This window comes from Phoca vitulina, unplaced genomic scaffold, assembly GCF_004348235.1.
Source record: "Phoca vitulina isolate PV1807 unplaced genomic scaffold, GSC_HSeal_1.0 scaffold2, whole genome shotgun sequence".
In the NCBI taxonomy this organism is placed as follows: Eukaryota; Metazoa; Chordata; class Mammalia; order Carnivora; family Phocidae; genus Phoca; species Phoca vitulina.
The window spans coordinates 93,549,233-93,565,158 of NW_022589705.1; the positions used below are offsets into that span (position 1 = coordinate 93,549,233).

At 41.0% G+C, this 15,926-nt stretch overlaps 1 protein-coding gene across 9 annotated transcripts in view; it reads right to left on the reverse strand.

Annotated features, from left to right (window-relative positions):
* KIF1B (kinesin family member 1B) overlaps positions 1-15,926 on the reverse strand; it is a 138,635-nt gene that overhangs the window by 47,882 nt on the left and 74,827 nt on the right. The window contains exon 21 of one of the 9 annotated variants that reach the window (XM_032393864.1): positions 10,072-11,556. The exons of the other annotated variants lie outside the window; for them this stretch is intronic. Coding sequence (XP_032249755.1) covers positions 10,072-11,556 — 1,485 coding nt within the window. Of the gene's footprint in view, positions 1-10,071; positions 11,557-15,926 lie in introns of those variants that run through there. 9 annotated transcript variants of the gene reach the window in all.

Sequence of the window (15,926 nt, forward strand, 5' to 3'; positions counted from 1 at the left end):
GAAATATTTCAAAATAAAAGGTTGGGGAAGGGGTACTTTTTTTCCCTTAGAAAACCAAATGTTCTATGGGATCCTTTCAGTAAAAAGAGAAAGATGGCTGGTTTACCTAAAAATCCTCAGGTGGGAAAATGTTAATATTTTATCTTGAGGATTTTTTTCTTGTTTTTCATTTTCCCCCAATTTTTTATTATAGTAAAATGCATGTGACATAAAATTTACCATCTGAACCATTTTCAAGTGCACAGTTCAGTGGTGTCAAATATATTCACACCATTGGGCAACCACCACCATCCTCCTCCAAAACTCTTTCCATCTTGCAAAACTGAAACTCCATACCCACTAAACACTAACTCTCCATGCTCCCTCTCCCCCTCCCCTGGAAACTACCATTCTACTTTCTATGATTTTAACTACTCTATTCCATATATGTGGAATCACATAATTTTAGCTTTTTTTTTTTTTTTTTTTTAAGATTTTATTTATTTGAGAGAGAAAGAAAGAGAAAGATGAGCAGGGGCAGACGGAGAGGGAGAAGCAGACTCCTTGTTGAGCCTGACACGGGAGCCCGATGCAGGACTCGATCCCAGGACTCTGGGATCATGACCTGAGCCGAAGGCAGACACTTAACCAACTGAGCCACCCAGGCGCCCCAATTTTAGCTTTTAGTGACTAGCTTATTTTTGAAGCTTTCTTCAAGACTCAGTTTACAAGTTTTATTGCTCAAACTACCAATAAAAACAAAATCCTTAGATTCTGACAGTTAAGGTATGAAGATGACCTTCCCTTTAAAGGCTCTGGTTATGCTTTAGTGGCAGTAAAGCTCACATAAAAAGGTTTCCTGTAACACTATGGACCTAGAATTTTAACTGCATTTTGACTCAGGAAAATTTCTATCAGCAGTTGACAGTTCAAATATCAACACTATAACCTGAACTGGCCCTCCTCTTCCCCAAACCAGGCTGTATATGAGCTTCCAACAAGGACATTTTGTATGTCATCAGTATTGGATTTTCCTACAACAAATGGATAAACAAATTTGAATACTATTGTTCTGTTGATTTCATGGTGGAAACTAGGATAATTATGGAAATCCCATCAAATAACAATATATTTATCAGTAGCCTTTTGTGTTTATAAGAAGTCCCAACTAGTTAGATATATCCCCATATTTATAAAGGTACTACAGTGGCTGTTTCCGCTTGTAGAATGTTCTCCCTCTCCTGCCCATCCTTGTTTTTAAACTTACTTTGCACCAGGAACTGTTCTTAATGTTTTGTATAGGTTATCTCAATCTTCCCAAAAACCCTAGGAAGATGGTACTACTGTTACCCTCATGTTAAAGAAGAAAAAGGCTTAAAGAAATTAAGTAATTTTATAAAGATCAGAGTTAGTGAGCATGGATATGGGATTTGAACTCAGGCAACTGGATTCTAGGGCATGCATGCTCTTTTAACCACTATCATGTCTACTACATGCAGATGTTAGGAGAACAGTGGTCAATAAGACAAAAGTCTCACTGGTGAGGGAGAGAGAGATGATCAATAGTAAACATACACAAGACACACCGTGAGTTCAGTAGCGAGAAGTACTATGAAGGAAAATAAAGGTTGGTAGGTATGGGGGCTGACAGAGAGGCAAGAGGAACAGGAGGAACTTTTAGATTAGGTGCTCGGGGAAGGTCTGTCTGCAGAAAGGACATTTAATCAGAGATCTAAGCAGGCATGCTGAGAGATCTCTGGGGGGAGTGGTGGCAATGGTGATGATGCCAATCGAAATAGAACTAATAGCAAGTACAATGGTCTTGAGAGCGAAAGGTCCCTGGTGTGTTTTCAGGAAAAGCAAGAAAACTTGTGTGAGTGGAGTGAGGAGCTACAAGGCTCAGGGATGCAGTTGTGAAGGAGGCAGACAGGGACTGGGTTATGTTCGGCCTTAGAGGACATGGTAAAGATTGTGGATTTCATTCTAAGGGAAGCCACTGGGCAGTTTAGAGCTGGGAAGTAATATGGGTCTAGAACATGTTTTAAAAACATCGCTCTCCGTGGAGGAAAGCGTGGGGACAGCAGTGCTGGGGAGATGGTGGTAGGTGGCCCAGGGTGTCAGCAGTAAAGGTGGTGAAAAGAGAATGGAGTTGGGGTATGCTTTACAGGTAGAAGAAATACAACTTAACTGATGATGTGGTCATGGGGTGTGAGAAAAAAAGGGGGAACTGAGGATGGCTCTTGGATGTTTCCCCTGAACTGGTTGCCAGTCAGCTATATGGCTGTCAGGTCATAGTTTTGTGTCAGCGTCTTGAGGTCAGGGCAGAGGACTGAGAAAACACCACTGGGTTTGTCATCGTGGAGATCTTTGGTGGCCCTGAGAAGAGTGGCTTCAGTGTGGTGATGTGGAACAAGAGTGTGACTAGAGTGAGTTCAAGCAAGAATGGGGAAAAGAAACAACAGAACAATAAAAAGAAATAATGGGGGTGGGCGAGTGGTAAATAATAGAGCAAACTCTTTCAAGGAGTATTTCTATAAAAAGTAACAGAGAGGGGTGCCTGGGTGGCTCAGTCGTTAAGCATCTGCCTTCGGCTCAGGTCATGATCCCAGGGTCCTGGGATCGAGCCTCGCATCAGGCTCCCTGCTCAGCGGGAAGCCTGCTTCTCCCTCTCACACTCCCCCTGCTTGTGTTCCCTCTCTCACTGTGTTTCTCTCTGTCAAATAAATAAATAAAATCTTTAAAAAAAAAAAAAAAAGTAACAGAGAAATGGAATGGTGGCGGCTCTCAGACAACATGGGAGTGTTTTGTAAGTGGCAAAACAAAGCTGTGCTTGAATGGAGGTGTTCAAGAGAAGGGTAAATGCATGGTGAGTTCTTGAGAAGGTGATGGAGGATAAAATGCAGGGAAAATGGGTGGGGCTAAGGTAGGAGCAAGGCCAGTCCAAACACCATCAGGAGGGAAGGATGCATGATGGATGCACAAACTAGAAGTGGGCAGAAAAGAAGTTTTCTTAGGATCAATTCTTTTTCTCAGTGCAGCAAAATGGAGGTCATCAGCTGAGAGCAAGGAAAGGGCACCTTTCATTACCAGAGTCTCCTGGTTGTAAACTTTCAGCGCACCTCATAGCATTTTCCCTCATAGCATTTGTCACAAATATACCCTGTAACTACTGGTGTGACTATTCATCTAATGGCTATCTTGTCCACAACTGTGAACTTCCCAAGGCTAGGGATCTGCCATTCACCACGGAATCACCAGCATTTGGTGCCTATCTGTCTTCTAGATCAGATACATAGAAATGCACTAAGCTTCTAGTGGAAGTCCTCAAAAGTGACTATCTTCTAAATCAGGGTGGGCAAACTACAGCCTCTGTGACAAATCTAGTCCCCTGCCTATTTTTTGTAAATAAAATTTTTACTGGAACATAGCCACACTCATTCCTTTGCATACTGCTGCTATTTAGCTGTAACAATGGAGCTGAGCAGTTGCAACAGAGACCATGGGACCCACAGAGCCTAAAATATTCACTATCTGACCCTTTACATAAAAGGTTTGCCAACCCCCCATTCTAGATCAGTGGCTCTGAGGTGGATGCTGGCCCAGCAGCATCAGCATCACCTGGGAATTTATCAGAAGTGCAAATTATGGGGTATCTGGGTGGCTCAGTCGGTTAAGTGTCCGACTCTTGATTTCAGCTCAGGTCATGATCTCGGGGTCATGGGATCAAGCCCCGAGTCAGGCTCTGCACTGGGTGTGGAGCCTGCTTAGGATTCTCTTTCCCTCTCCCCCTCTGCCCCTGCCCTCCCCCATCTCTCTCTCTCAAAAAAAAAAATAATAATAATAAAAGAAAAAGAAAGAAAGAAATGCAAATGATCAAGCCCTACCCCAGACCTCCCGAATCAGAAACTCTTGAGGTGGGCCCAACCATCTCTATTCTCATGAGCCCCCAGGGAATTCTGATGCACATCAGTTTCAGAACCACCCTTCTGGGTAATTGTACTGAGGAACAGTGGAGCTAACAGGATAGGTAAGGCATTTATTCTAGGTGAGTTTATGTTCCCATGGAAGAACCAAACAAGCACAAAGACAGGCTGTCATTATTAACCTGTGAGAGCTGGCCTGGCGTGGGCTGGGGCAGGAGAAGTGCCTTCGAGTGCAGGTCTGAAGAGGAGTCACACATGATGAGGCAGGACTCGAGTGTTGGGGAAGTGCAAAAGCCCAGAGGTGGGGACACACTTGGCATGTTCAAGGAACAAAAAGTCTGAAGTGCTTGCCATGTGGGAATGTTAAGAGATGAAGTCAGAGAGGCAGGCAAGCAGCGAGAACACGGAACACTCCGTAGGCTACGGTAAGAAGGTTAGAGTTTAAAGCACAACGGGAAGCCACCAGAGGCCACTGATAGGATCTGATTTTTATTTTCACAAGATGATGCTGGTTGCTATGCGGACAGTGGCTTAGGGTCCAGAACAGAAGCAAAGAGACAAGGTAGGAAGAGCACTCTCAGGAAAAGATGCTAGTGCCACACTGGAGCATCTCTGAGGAAGTGGCATTTAAGGTGAAATCAATGTCACCATTCTAGGGTTTCTGGTTGGGTCTGTTTTTGACATTAGAGACTTGGCTCCTTTTGCTAATATTGCCTTCCTCTTTTAATGGCAGATTATAATTAGCAAGCAATAGCCGGAAGGAAGGTATCCACGCCCCAGTTCTTGTCAATGCCTAATCTTGCTCCCCACCTGCGGCATGCTGAGGACGCAGCCTCAGTCAGACCTCTCCCTCCAGAGATCCCACAACACCTATTCTTAGAGTAAGTGGCTCCTATTTTCTCCCAGTCCCCCAGGGCCATCTTGGTCTCACTTACTTTCCAACCATGATCCAAGTGAGGGCATTCATCACCTTTCCGGTCGTACATACAGGGTTTATCCCACCCACAAACTGATTTGTTGATTCTACTTTCCCTCTCTCTTTTGTCCCTGCCTTTGGAAAGTATTGTTTCTCTTTTAGTCCATACAGCAACTTCCCAACTGAGGCACTGGGCTCTCAATTTGCCTCCTTCCAACTCAAGCTTTAACCATTACTAAAAGGTGAATCTAATCACGCAATCCCCCTGTATAAAATCATTTGGTAGCTTCCCATCACACTCATGATAAAATGCCCACTCCTCAGCATGCCATGACGTGGACCTTGTCTGTTACCCGTCCCTGGCACGCAGCTGCTGTGCTGACCACCGCGGGTTACTCGCAGGTACTCCCAGTTCGCTGGACCTGACATGCTGCTTCTCGCCCCCAGCCATTCTTCACTTGGATAAATTCCCAGTTGTACTCTGGGAGGGACTCTGCTCTTGGCTCAGGGCCTCCTCCTTCAAACACCTTTCCTCACTCTCCCCCTGTGCACATGACTATCACTGCACACCTCATACTACATTGGAATCCTCTGTGTCACCCTAGAAATGGTCAGTCAGATCTTGGCAACTTTTCCACCAGTTTCTCCAACAGCAGAGAAATACAAAGTACCCTGAGGGACAGAGTATAAGGCCTGAAGCAGACCAATCCACGTATAACATTTTTCTCAAGTTCCAAATTTCACATCATAAACTCACGGGGGAAAAAAAAGAGACTCATGTAGATTTTGTATTCTACTCCATAATACATGATTGCGTCATTTTTCAATATAAAAAACAATGTCATGTCCAAATGATCATTAAGACTGATGACCCACTCCAGAAAACTCTTCTGCTTTATCCTGTGTCACCTCCAGCACACCACGAATACTCCGGGTGGAGAAGAGCAGCGATTAAGGGTAAAAAGAGAAGCTAAACGGACTTACTGAAAGCTTTGTAGAAATTCAGTTTCTATCCATGTGAAGGGAACTATACTATTTCATTTTAAAAACTTTCAGATTATATGATAAAAAGATAAAAAATACAGCTAAGATAAACTCAACTTACACTAGACAAGTTTTTATTTAAATAAAATGTGGCATAAAGTAGGGGTTAAAGATCCCTTCTAAGATAGAATTTTGATAAACAGAAAAGGGAACAGAAGCAAAAGCTTTAAATGAATCAAGTTCATGCAGAAATATATTAAGAAAAAAAGATTTGGTTTGCAACCATCTTCCGATTAAAAAGGAATAAATAAAAATCAAGACCAGACTTAATCAGCACCACCCTGTTTCACTTTTCCTTCTTCCCACATCAGAGAGAAATCACACTCTTAAAAGATGGTTTCAGCTTTTATTGAACGAGGACTTTATTTTCTAACATGACAAACTAACTCTCCCTTTCTGAAAAGGTAGATCTTACACTCAAAGACAATCTTCAAGCATTTTATTTTAGAAATTGGGGGAGAAATCCATAGTTCATTAACAAGATTCACAACTTCTTTTTACAGTAATGATGGCAGGAAACCAATACATTTCACAACCTAGAGCGGTTCAAACTAAGTATGTAGAGCAGATTTTGAAATCTTGGAAAAATGACATAAACTGGACAATTACAAAAACTGCTCATAATGCGGACTCTGGCTCTGACAGTTTAGGACAGATGTTGGCTCTACACTGTATCCGAGAAGGGGTCTTCACTACGGGACATTTTCACACCAGGACATGGCAGCTTCCCCTCCTCCCAGGCTTTTGAACGAATCATTAAGGCAAGTCTACAAAGGACCAGTCAGGCACAGGGGTACAGCAGCTGACCAGAGGAAATCTATGTAACTTCCTGTAGTCTGACAGCCTTTAATGCAGGCATCAGTGTGGCAAACTCTGTGCTGTGTTGTGTTTACTTTCAGCATCAACCTGCACCTAAAGCACAAGAGGTCACTTCAAGTCACTTCAATGGAATAAACAATCCCCAGTCATTGCATTTTCAGTGAATGAAGCAAACAATCTGAAGTGCTAGAAAGAATTAGAGGCAAAAATAAAGGAAAAGCCCTTTGGTTTAGACTTATTAGATGAACAGAATGTCTTTAACTTTTCAGGGAATACCACTGTGGCATACAAAATTACACTAATTAATTAACACTCCTTCACATTTCCATAATTTTCAGATCATATAATTTCAGCAGCACACTTTCCCCATTTTTCTATAATAGCTATGAATACTTTAATAATATAATAACGGTTTAATGATGACCATTTCTCTTTGGTCATGTAGTATTTAGGCTTAGGGAGAGATCCTGTCAAATTTAAAAACAAAAAAATATAAGCTATACCAATAGCTCACAAAAGCATGGCACTAATAGCTTCTTTAGTAAAAAAAGTCAATGAAGTCCTTTTATTCACATTTACCCAAAGTTATCTTCTAAGACAAGCATCTGCTCTGAAACGCAGGAGGGCACACATGTGGCAATCAATCAAACCCCGGTTCATTTCTTTCTGGTCATCTGAAATTAAGGGCTCCTTTAGAGATCTAAACTAAAATTTTAGCAATTCAAGGGCACCTAGATCAGCAGATGAAGCACAAACACAAACCTAATTCTTTGGAATATCAGTGTGGGCACAGTGCTTACCACAACCCACACTTGTAAATGCAAATGCTGATTACTTTCCATTCTATAATGTCACCTGATCACCAGTAGAAACTCACTCCTGTTGTTTATCGGGAAAGGGAGGCACCTGCTCAAAGTAAGATTAAAAGGCCACCATAAAAACGAAAATACTATCCTATGGTATCTCAAGTTAGGGAAATGAGAGCCCACTTTTGCTACGGAGTCGAAAGTGGAGTTAATTATTACTAATATTAATACAGGTATCCCCTGCATCTCGAAAGTGTGTGTTAGGCCACTTTGCTTCTATGAAAGACCCACGTTAGTACCTGTTTTTGCTACCCGAAAGAAGTCCAAAGAGGATTTTTGCTTTTACGAAAAATTGCACTTAGTGTGTGTGTGTGTGTGTGTGTTTTGCAGCGAGCCAGTTTAGAGGTAGCACGCACATCCCAGGCAGCTAGCGGCCCCACCAAGCTCCTTCCTGGGAAACACACACAGCGTGTCAGCATCCAGCCGCCACAGCTCTGAACTGTGTCTGTGAGCATCTGGGCTTTATCTCAATTTATTTTGCGCATCTGTCAGCAAGATGTGTCATAAGGTATCAGAAAAGCCTAGGAGAGGTGGTTTTTTTTTGAGTCTGGGAACCCTCAAAAATTTTTTCCATATAAATTAATAATAATGGCTTCTTCACTTTACATCATTTTCAGCTTATGAAAGGTTTCACAGAAACACTCTCTTTCGGAAAGCAGGGGAAACCTGTCATAGAAAACGAATTTTTTTGCAAGAAAGGAACAATTAATATATCTGTTTCTAAGAATCATAAAGAACAACAACTGGGGCTTACACAAGATGCACTGAAGTGACTGATCTGAAGTAGCCTAGTGAGTTTATTCAAACCACATGGTACAGGAGATTGTCTCAATTTAAGTCCACCCATTACAAACATCATTCACCCTAATTTGCCTAATCTGCTATAAAACCTCAGCTAAAGACTAGAACCTTTCTAGCTATGAAAGCAAAAATATCCCCAAAATTAATCAGAAGCAACTTTCTGTGCATTAAGAAAGCATTTTCTTAGAAGCAAAAAAAAAATAAAAAATTAAAAAAAAATACTATGATTAAAATAATGTGTTCTAGTAAGGCATAGAGCCCACACGCAAAGGAAAAGAAAACCATATAATCACAATCTTTAAAGGCTTCCTTGAATGCCACTCGCTATGTTGGCTGCAATTCTACACCGTCTGGAAGCCAAGTGCTGGGCAGGTGACTCTGTGACTTAGAGGAGCTGTCATCACGAAGTCAGGCAGTGTCCCAGACTTCTCTGGCTCTTCGCACCGCCTCTTAAAGAAGTTGCTGAATAGTTCAAGAGATGAGGAAGGATGTAGAAAACTATTCTTTTCTTCCCATTAATATCCATCTTTTTTAGTGGATTCTCCAGTGAGGCAAACTGAGACCACGACACGGTAAAATGAGGTATTGATACAATTAATGTTCACCAGGACTTCTCTCCTTGCTTGACCATCTGTGAGCATTACTACTGTACGCAAAGAATAGTTTATTATACATCATCTCCTTTATTCTCAATCCAACCAGAGTTAACTTATTTCATGATCTCATCATCTACTAAGAATAAACAGCACAGAGCCATACGCTGTGGCCTTCTCCCCACGTCCCACCTCTTCCCTCTCCACCAAATAAGCTCCCTGTGAACTTACACACACTGCTCAAAGCGCCATGCAAGTGTTTTGTTGGCGTTTCTGTTGGCATGATTTTGGTGAATGGTTCAGAACGTGAATGTGTGTGTGTGTGTGTGTGTATGTGAGAAATGGTATGTTAAACTTCAAAAAGCAAACTACAAACAAATCCAGAAACGGTGCCAATTTAAAGATTTCAGTATTATGACAAATTTCATACACATACTGATACATTCAAAAGAAAAACACAAACAAACCCACTGAATCAGTTCTATGTAAAATATGGTAGAAAAAGAAGATGGGGAAGTTCTGTGGAAGGATGCAAAGCTGTGTACTATAAACTATGTCCAAAGACATTTAGTTCTGGCTTATGAAAATTCCAATTATATTTAGACAGGAACAGACATGGATGAGAAATCCAAAGCTGTGTCCACATAGTTGAATGTTGTTAAACTAATGTCTAACATTTACGGGGAAATAACAGACACTTAAATTCTGTGTATCAAATTCCCCCTTTGAATGTCTGCATAAACCAAGAGGCAGGGCTTTCTGGGTGTCAGATCAGTTTACAGGCATTATAAAAACATAACAAACTTACACCAAAACAAGATCAGTCTGTGTAAGTGTATTATCTAGGCACCAAGAAAGGAGGAAAGTCTCAGAAAAATAAGGGAGGTCTCAGTGTTTTGTCCAAAATTCCAGAAACTGCCCATTTGTGGCATACAAACAAAAGGGAGGTGCTGAACTGTCTACCAGTGTTTTATGTTTTAACAATATTAAAATCAGTTAAGATTTGTAGGAACGCAACATTAAAACCATAATGTAAAGAGTAGAAACTCAAGGCTAAGGCTAGAACCAACTCAAATCATGAGCTAACATTGCCTGTTTCCTCCACCAAGATTTCAAGTTTGTCCAGTAATTTATACTGTGGTTTCTCGACCAGCTTTGAGATTGGGTGCCGAAAACTGGCGCCTCATCCTTGGAGGTGTCACAAACTGGCTACAGTGGTTGGGCTTGTCCGTCTGCTTCTGAAAGGAACTGGCCGCACTGCCCTCTAACTGACCTCCAGTGTTGTAATTACAGTAAGACTGACGGTGTTGGTGAATATGGCGCTTCGCCTGGAAAGTCTGCAGATCGGCAGTGGGGTGACCACTGTGGGAATTTAATGATTCTGAGGAGGCAGATGCCTGGCAGCGCGTACTTTTCGGTTGGCCATTATTGAGAGAATTGCTTCTCCAGCGTAACTGAGGTGGCTGTTGTTGGGTGTTAATATGCTGCTTGCTAACTTGGATGTGATCTTGACTTCGTGTGCCCTGAGAGCCCCATGATAACTGGGGATCCTTAGAAGTTGCTCTACCCCCCTTTTCTTGGCTCTCCTCTTTATTTCCCTTCCTTCCGTCTTCATCTTTTGGGATTCTAAGCTCTATGACCTCATCTTCTGTTATGATGATATGAGTCCCAGGGCTCCAAGAGTTTCTGTGTTTAGGGTTGCTCTTAAAGGGGAACCGGGGCTTGCGGTTCTCAGGAGGGATGAACCTATGAGGTACGTTCTGCCTACGCAGCTGCTTTGCTATCTCCTGCTGTTGCAGATTCTTAAAGCGGATTTGCTCTTGCCTCATCCAGCGCAGACGTCCGCGTCTAAAAGCGGGATCCCCGTTCATCAGCTGGGAAACGCGCTCCTCCTTCCCAAGTTCTCCACTGTCCCCTCTGCTTCCGTCATTTTCAGACTTGTTACTGACACCAGCACCAACAGGCTCCTTTGCTCTGTGGTTTCCTTGGCTTTTCTGTTCCTGAGATCCAATCAGTGGCAAGACTTTCTCCATTTTGAGCATTTTGTTTCTTAGGACTTTTATTTCCTCATCTTTCATGTTATTTTGCTTTTTTACTTCTTGCAAAATATCTTCCAGTTTGTCAATATGAACCTTGAGGTCGTCTACATCAGTCCCACCTTTACCACTGGCCATCACGTCTTCGATCTTCTCATCCCCTACACCGACAGTGTCCCACACATCCCTGGCCACTGCCCTCCAGGAGTCCCGCTCATTGGGATCTTTCTTCCCATACATGGCACAAAGCTCTTTCATCTTAACAATGGCCAAGGCTTCAATCTCCTGCCGACTGTGCCTAAAATCGTTGAGCGCAACCTCATAGCATATCTCTTTTACGGCCTGAATCTTAAGATCTGAGATGGTGACCCACTTGGAATCTTTACTCAGGCGCCTTCTTTGGGGGATTTGATACATTTTAATTGGCTCTCGTTTCTTCCCACTGCTAGGGAGGCCACACTTTTTAACAATGGTTTGCAACTTGCTGGGAGGTAGCTTTTCTCTCAGAGAAGTAATCAGTTTCCAGCTCTCTTCACAGGACCTCTTGTCAGAATCGTCCCCGCTATCAGAATCCGCGTCCTTTGGAAAAACAAAATCAAAAAATGGCCCCAAAATAACCAAAATTAAAATGTAAAAAAGGAAAATCAAATTGAAGAAAAAACAAGTAAAAAAGCCTTAACCAAATTTAAAACCAAAACCAAAAAATAAGTAAATAAAACTTAAAAAAAAAAAAAAAAAAGATAAAACAAAAAACCCCCTAAGTGGTGTGTAAGTTTATCAAGACTTATGTATATATAGGTCATTAATATAAAGATTTGCTAATGCGAATTCCCACTTTCTGGCTTAAGTGATGAAATCTGCAATCCAATTTCTTAGGAGGATTGATATGGTGACCTTTCCCTCTAAGGTCATGTGAAGTTATTAACAAAATGCTGTGAAGTAACACCTCCACCATCCTGCGGAAATGCAGTAAAACCTACACCCCACACATGCTAACGCCCCATGCAGCCATGTCCCCACATTTGCCTTGGTTATTGCTGTTGCTTCTTCCAGAAACTCTTTCCCCCATGAGTGAGCACAGATGCCATACAAGATGTGACGAGCAGGCGGATTAACAAAGGTTAGTAAGGCTGTAGGATGCCACGTTTTGTTTAGCTTTACTAAAAAGAGCAGCCCTAGAAAAAAGTTAGAAGAGGAGAAGGTAGAAAAAGAAGCAGTCAAACAGGGATGATGTTAAAAATGAATCCCTATCAGCAGACCACATGGGGTTCTTATCAACCAAACTTTTTTCTAGAAGACAAGTGAATTTTGAAACTAGTCCTTCCACGAGCATATACTGGATTTACTATTTTCCTGTCATGCTAAATTGATGTGCTACATTTGTACAACTAACATTTGTTATCCAGAGAACAAGAAAGCATAAAAAAAGGATCCTCATAGTGGGTCTGCTTTTGTGTTTTCACACACTTAAACCAATAAACACTTCACCTCCAAAATTTTAAGAAGTTTCCAGAACATAAATTAAGCTAGGCAAATATACTTTCATTAAACATCATTTAAAATTCCCCAAGTAGTATTTTAATAAATATGACCTAAAGATGTTTTCTATGAAAACCCATGGCATTTCTAGCTATTTGAGGAGTATCACCTTAAGTGACAACTCTACCTATCAGCACATAAAACAGATTATATTCTGCTTAGGTAAAATAGATCCACTTTAAAATGCTGTCTCTAATTCTGTCTTTCCAGCTATGTTTGCACTTTACCTCATTTTCAAAAACTTTAGTTGGGCAGTCAGGCTGCTGTTTACTTCTGTTTTAGGCCCAAGTAAAACAGCAGCCCAGGGGTGCCTGGGTGGCTCAGTCAGTTAAGCTTCTGCCTTTCGCTCAGGGCATGAGCTCAGGGTCCTGCGACTGAGGCCTGAGTCGGGCTCCCCACTCAGAGGGCAGTCTGCTTTTCCCTCTCCCTCTGCTGCTCTCTCGCTCTCTCTCAGATAAATAAATAAATCTTAAAACAAAACAAAACCGCAGCCTGACTGCCCAACTAACTAGTCTTCAAGGGCTATCTGGATAATAATCAATTGTTCTTAAATAACACAAGCACATCTTCATGACATGAAAGCAATGTTGGATCTACACAAAAACAAAGTTAGATTTAGAATTCCCTATGGAATTAAGGAAGGCTTAAGGAAGAATTTCTATTCAGGAAATAAAAGTTCCTTGGAAAAGAAACTATTCACTTAGAAGAGTAGTTCAGGATAGTCTAGTTAAAAAAAAAAAAAATCTTAATACTCTCTTTTACTTGGCTGTGATTACCAAAATTATCTCTAGTAAATAGTATCTTGCTTTCTAGGCCAAAGATTCCTATGTACAGTTGTTTCTAAAAAATAACTTTTAACAATAATGACAATAATTTGGTCCCTGAATTTAGAGCTGCTGATTTGTATTATTTGTACCTATTTGAAAATTTAACAAAAAGCAGATGGAGTTAAATTTACAGACTCTATACTATTTTTTTTTCATTTTTAGTTTAAACCTCAGAATGTCTCATCTGAGTGATAAAAGAGGACATTAATAAACATTAGAGAAAAAAATATGTCTGACTCCTAAAAAAGGTCTTCCTGCCAGTATGTATAAACTAAATTTTACAGAACATAATATACTCTGACTGTTCCCACATAACTGACAACTATCACTCTATCCCCACCCCAGCTTCTTTTCTTTTCCTTTTAAGATTGCTCAAGGATGAAATGAATACTACCTCATCTACGAAATAACAAATATTCTAATCACTGCTTTCATAATATCACGCTTGAGAGGCAGAGATCAGGTCTTTAAACTCTAAAATAAAACATAAATAAATAAGAATATCTACATAAATCCAAAGGAACTCAAATTAAATTACGTGGCCATAATTTTCATTCTTTTTAAAATACTATCACATTGGGGGCGCCTGGGTGGCTCAGTCAGATAAGCGTCCAACTCTTGATTTTGGCTTAGGTCATCGAGATCAAGCCCCACATCAGGCTCCGTGCTGGGAGTGGAGGCTGCTTAAGATTCTCTCTCTCCCTCTGCCCCTCCCTAACCCCCCCCATAAATAAAAAAGATAAAATAAAATAAAATACTACCATATTGTCTTTGTAGAATATGTTCAGCTTACAGCCCCCATATCACATACTGACCAAGATACTAAAAATTCCGTAGGCAAAGTTTATGTGCCAAGATGTACACCCTATCTCATGTCAAAAAAGATTTAAAGATATTTAGATTCACTTATTACAGAGTTGGAAAAACTACTACTCAGGTCTGGCCAATTCGTGTCACTAAATGATGCTTCTGTTTTCATTAAATCCCAATGCAAAGGCCTCCTGAAGAGACTGTGCAAGAAGCTTGTGCAGAAAGAAGAAAGAAGATACCTAAAAGACATAGGTGAAAAAGCAAGCACAGAAAGGCCAGGTGTGTAACAGAGCACTAACTAGAAGAGAAGGTTCAGCACTGCGACTATATGACGCATTTGGGGAACTATCATAATAGAAAACTCATGAGCCTGAATTCCGTTTTTTAATGTTGTCATTATGCAAAAATGATTACATATAATATTAAATACATATTTACTGAATAATTATTCCTTTATATCCTCTCAGTGTTTATTCATAGGGTGCATTCAAAATGTATCTGTTGGCTGACCAATACAGGGTCATAAAAATACATCTTTCATTCAGTATTGTTACTGCTAGATATTCTTCAGGCTAAGGCATTAGAAATCAATTCCTCTGGAGGACAAGAAATCTGAGTGGAACAGACAGTTGGACTTAGGGGGATGGAAAGCAACCTTCTTGCTTTAAGTAGCTGCTCTTGAAAATCCTAGCTTGCTTTCAGATACACAGAACATATGACAACCAGAACCTGATCACTTGCAGGCTAAGTATGTCCCCTGGAAACTAAATATGTCTTAGAGACATTTACTTTCTCTTTATTTGATGGTCATCATCTTTACTTCAGAGCAAAGAACGATCATCAGCTCTTGGTTATGGAGAGCACCAGCCATCATCATTCTTTCTCACCTGGTTATTCAAAGGCTGGTCTTGGGTCAGCAGTGCTGGCATCACCTGGGAGCTCGTTAGAAATGAAGACTCTCAGGTCCCACCCTAGGCCTACTGAATCAGCATCTGCATTTTAACAGGGCTCCCAGCTGGTGAAGAAGCACTGCTCTTACTGGACAGAAAGAACATGGAAGCAATTCAGAAGCCCCAGGTTAAGCCTCAGACCCATGACTTAACAGGTGTTTAAGAGTGAGCAAGACAGCATTTTTTAGCCTCAGTTCCTCAACTATAAATTGGAGGTACTATTACTCATTTTATTTACATACACACCTATCAAGGAGGGCTGTTTGGGGAATTAAAAAAAAAAAAAGATGGATGTTAAAGCTCCCTGTAAATTATAAAGCACTATACAAATACAAGGCACTACTGTTAATGATACATACAGCTTAATGACACCTGTCCTCATTTGATCTGTCACAGACCATCAGAGGCGTGTTATTAGATTATACATTATTAAGATAAAAGGCTCCTCATGTGTCACAAACCTTTCAAGCTCCTAATCACACTGTAGTCAAATCCTTCTGTTTTCATTAAAAACTAAATGTCAACTAGGCCTCGTGAAGGGATTTGAACACTGCTGTTATCTTGCCCCAAATACCTGATTTATTCTTTCTTGGACTTCACTATAGTTTCTAAGACAACAAACTAACTGGTTTAACCCACTGCCAGGCCTAAGAAATGAGTGGCCCTGAAAAAGGCTGCTTTTGCCATTTCTGGCCCATTTAGCACCAGCCTCTCTTCTCCAAAGCAGAGCATGACCAGAAGGCTGCAGTTTACACACAGTATTTTAGATGCTACGTTTTATGCTAAGGGAAGAAACCAGTATCCCAGCTTTCTCCTTATCTTA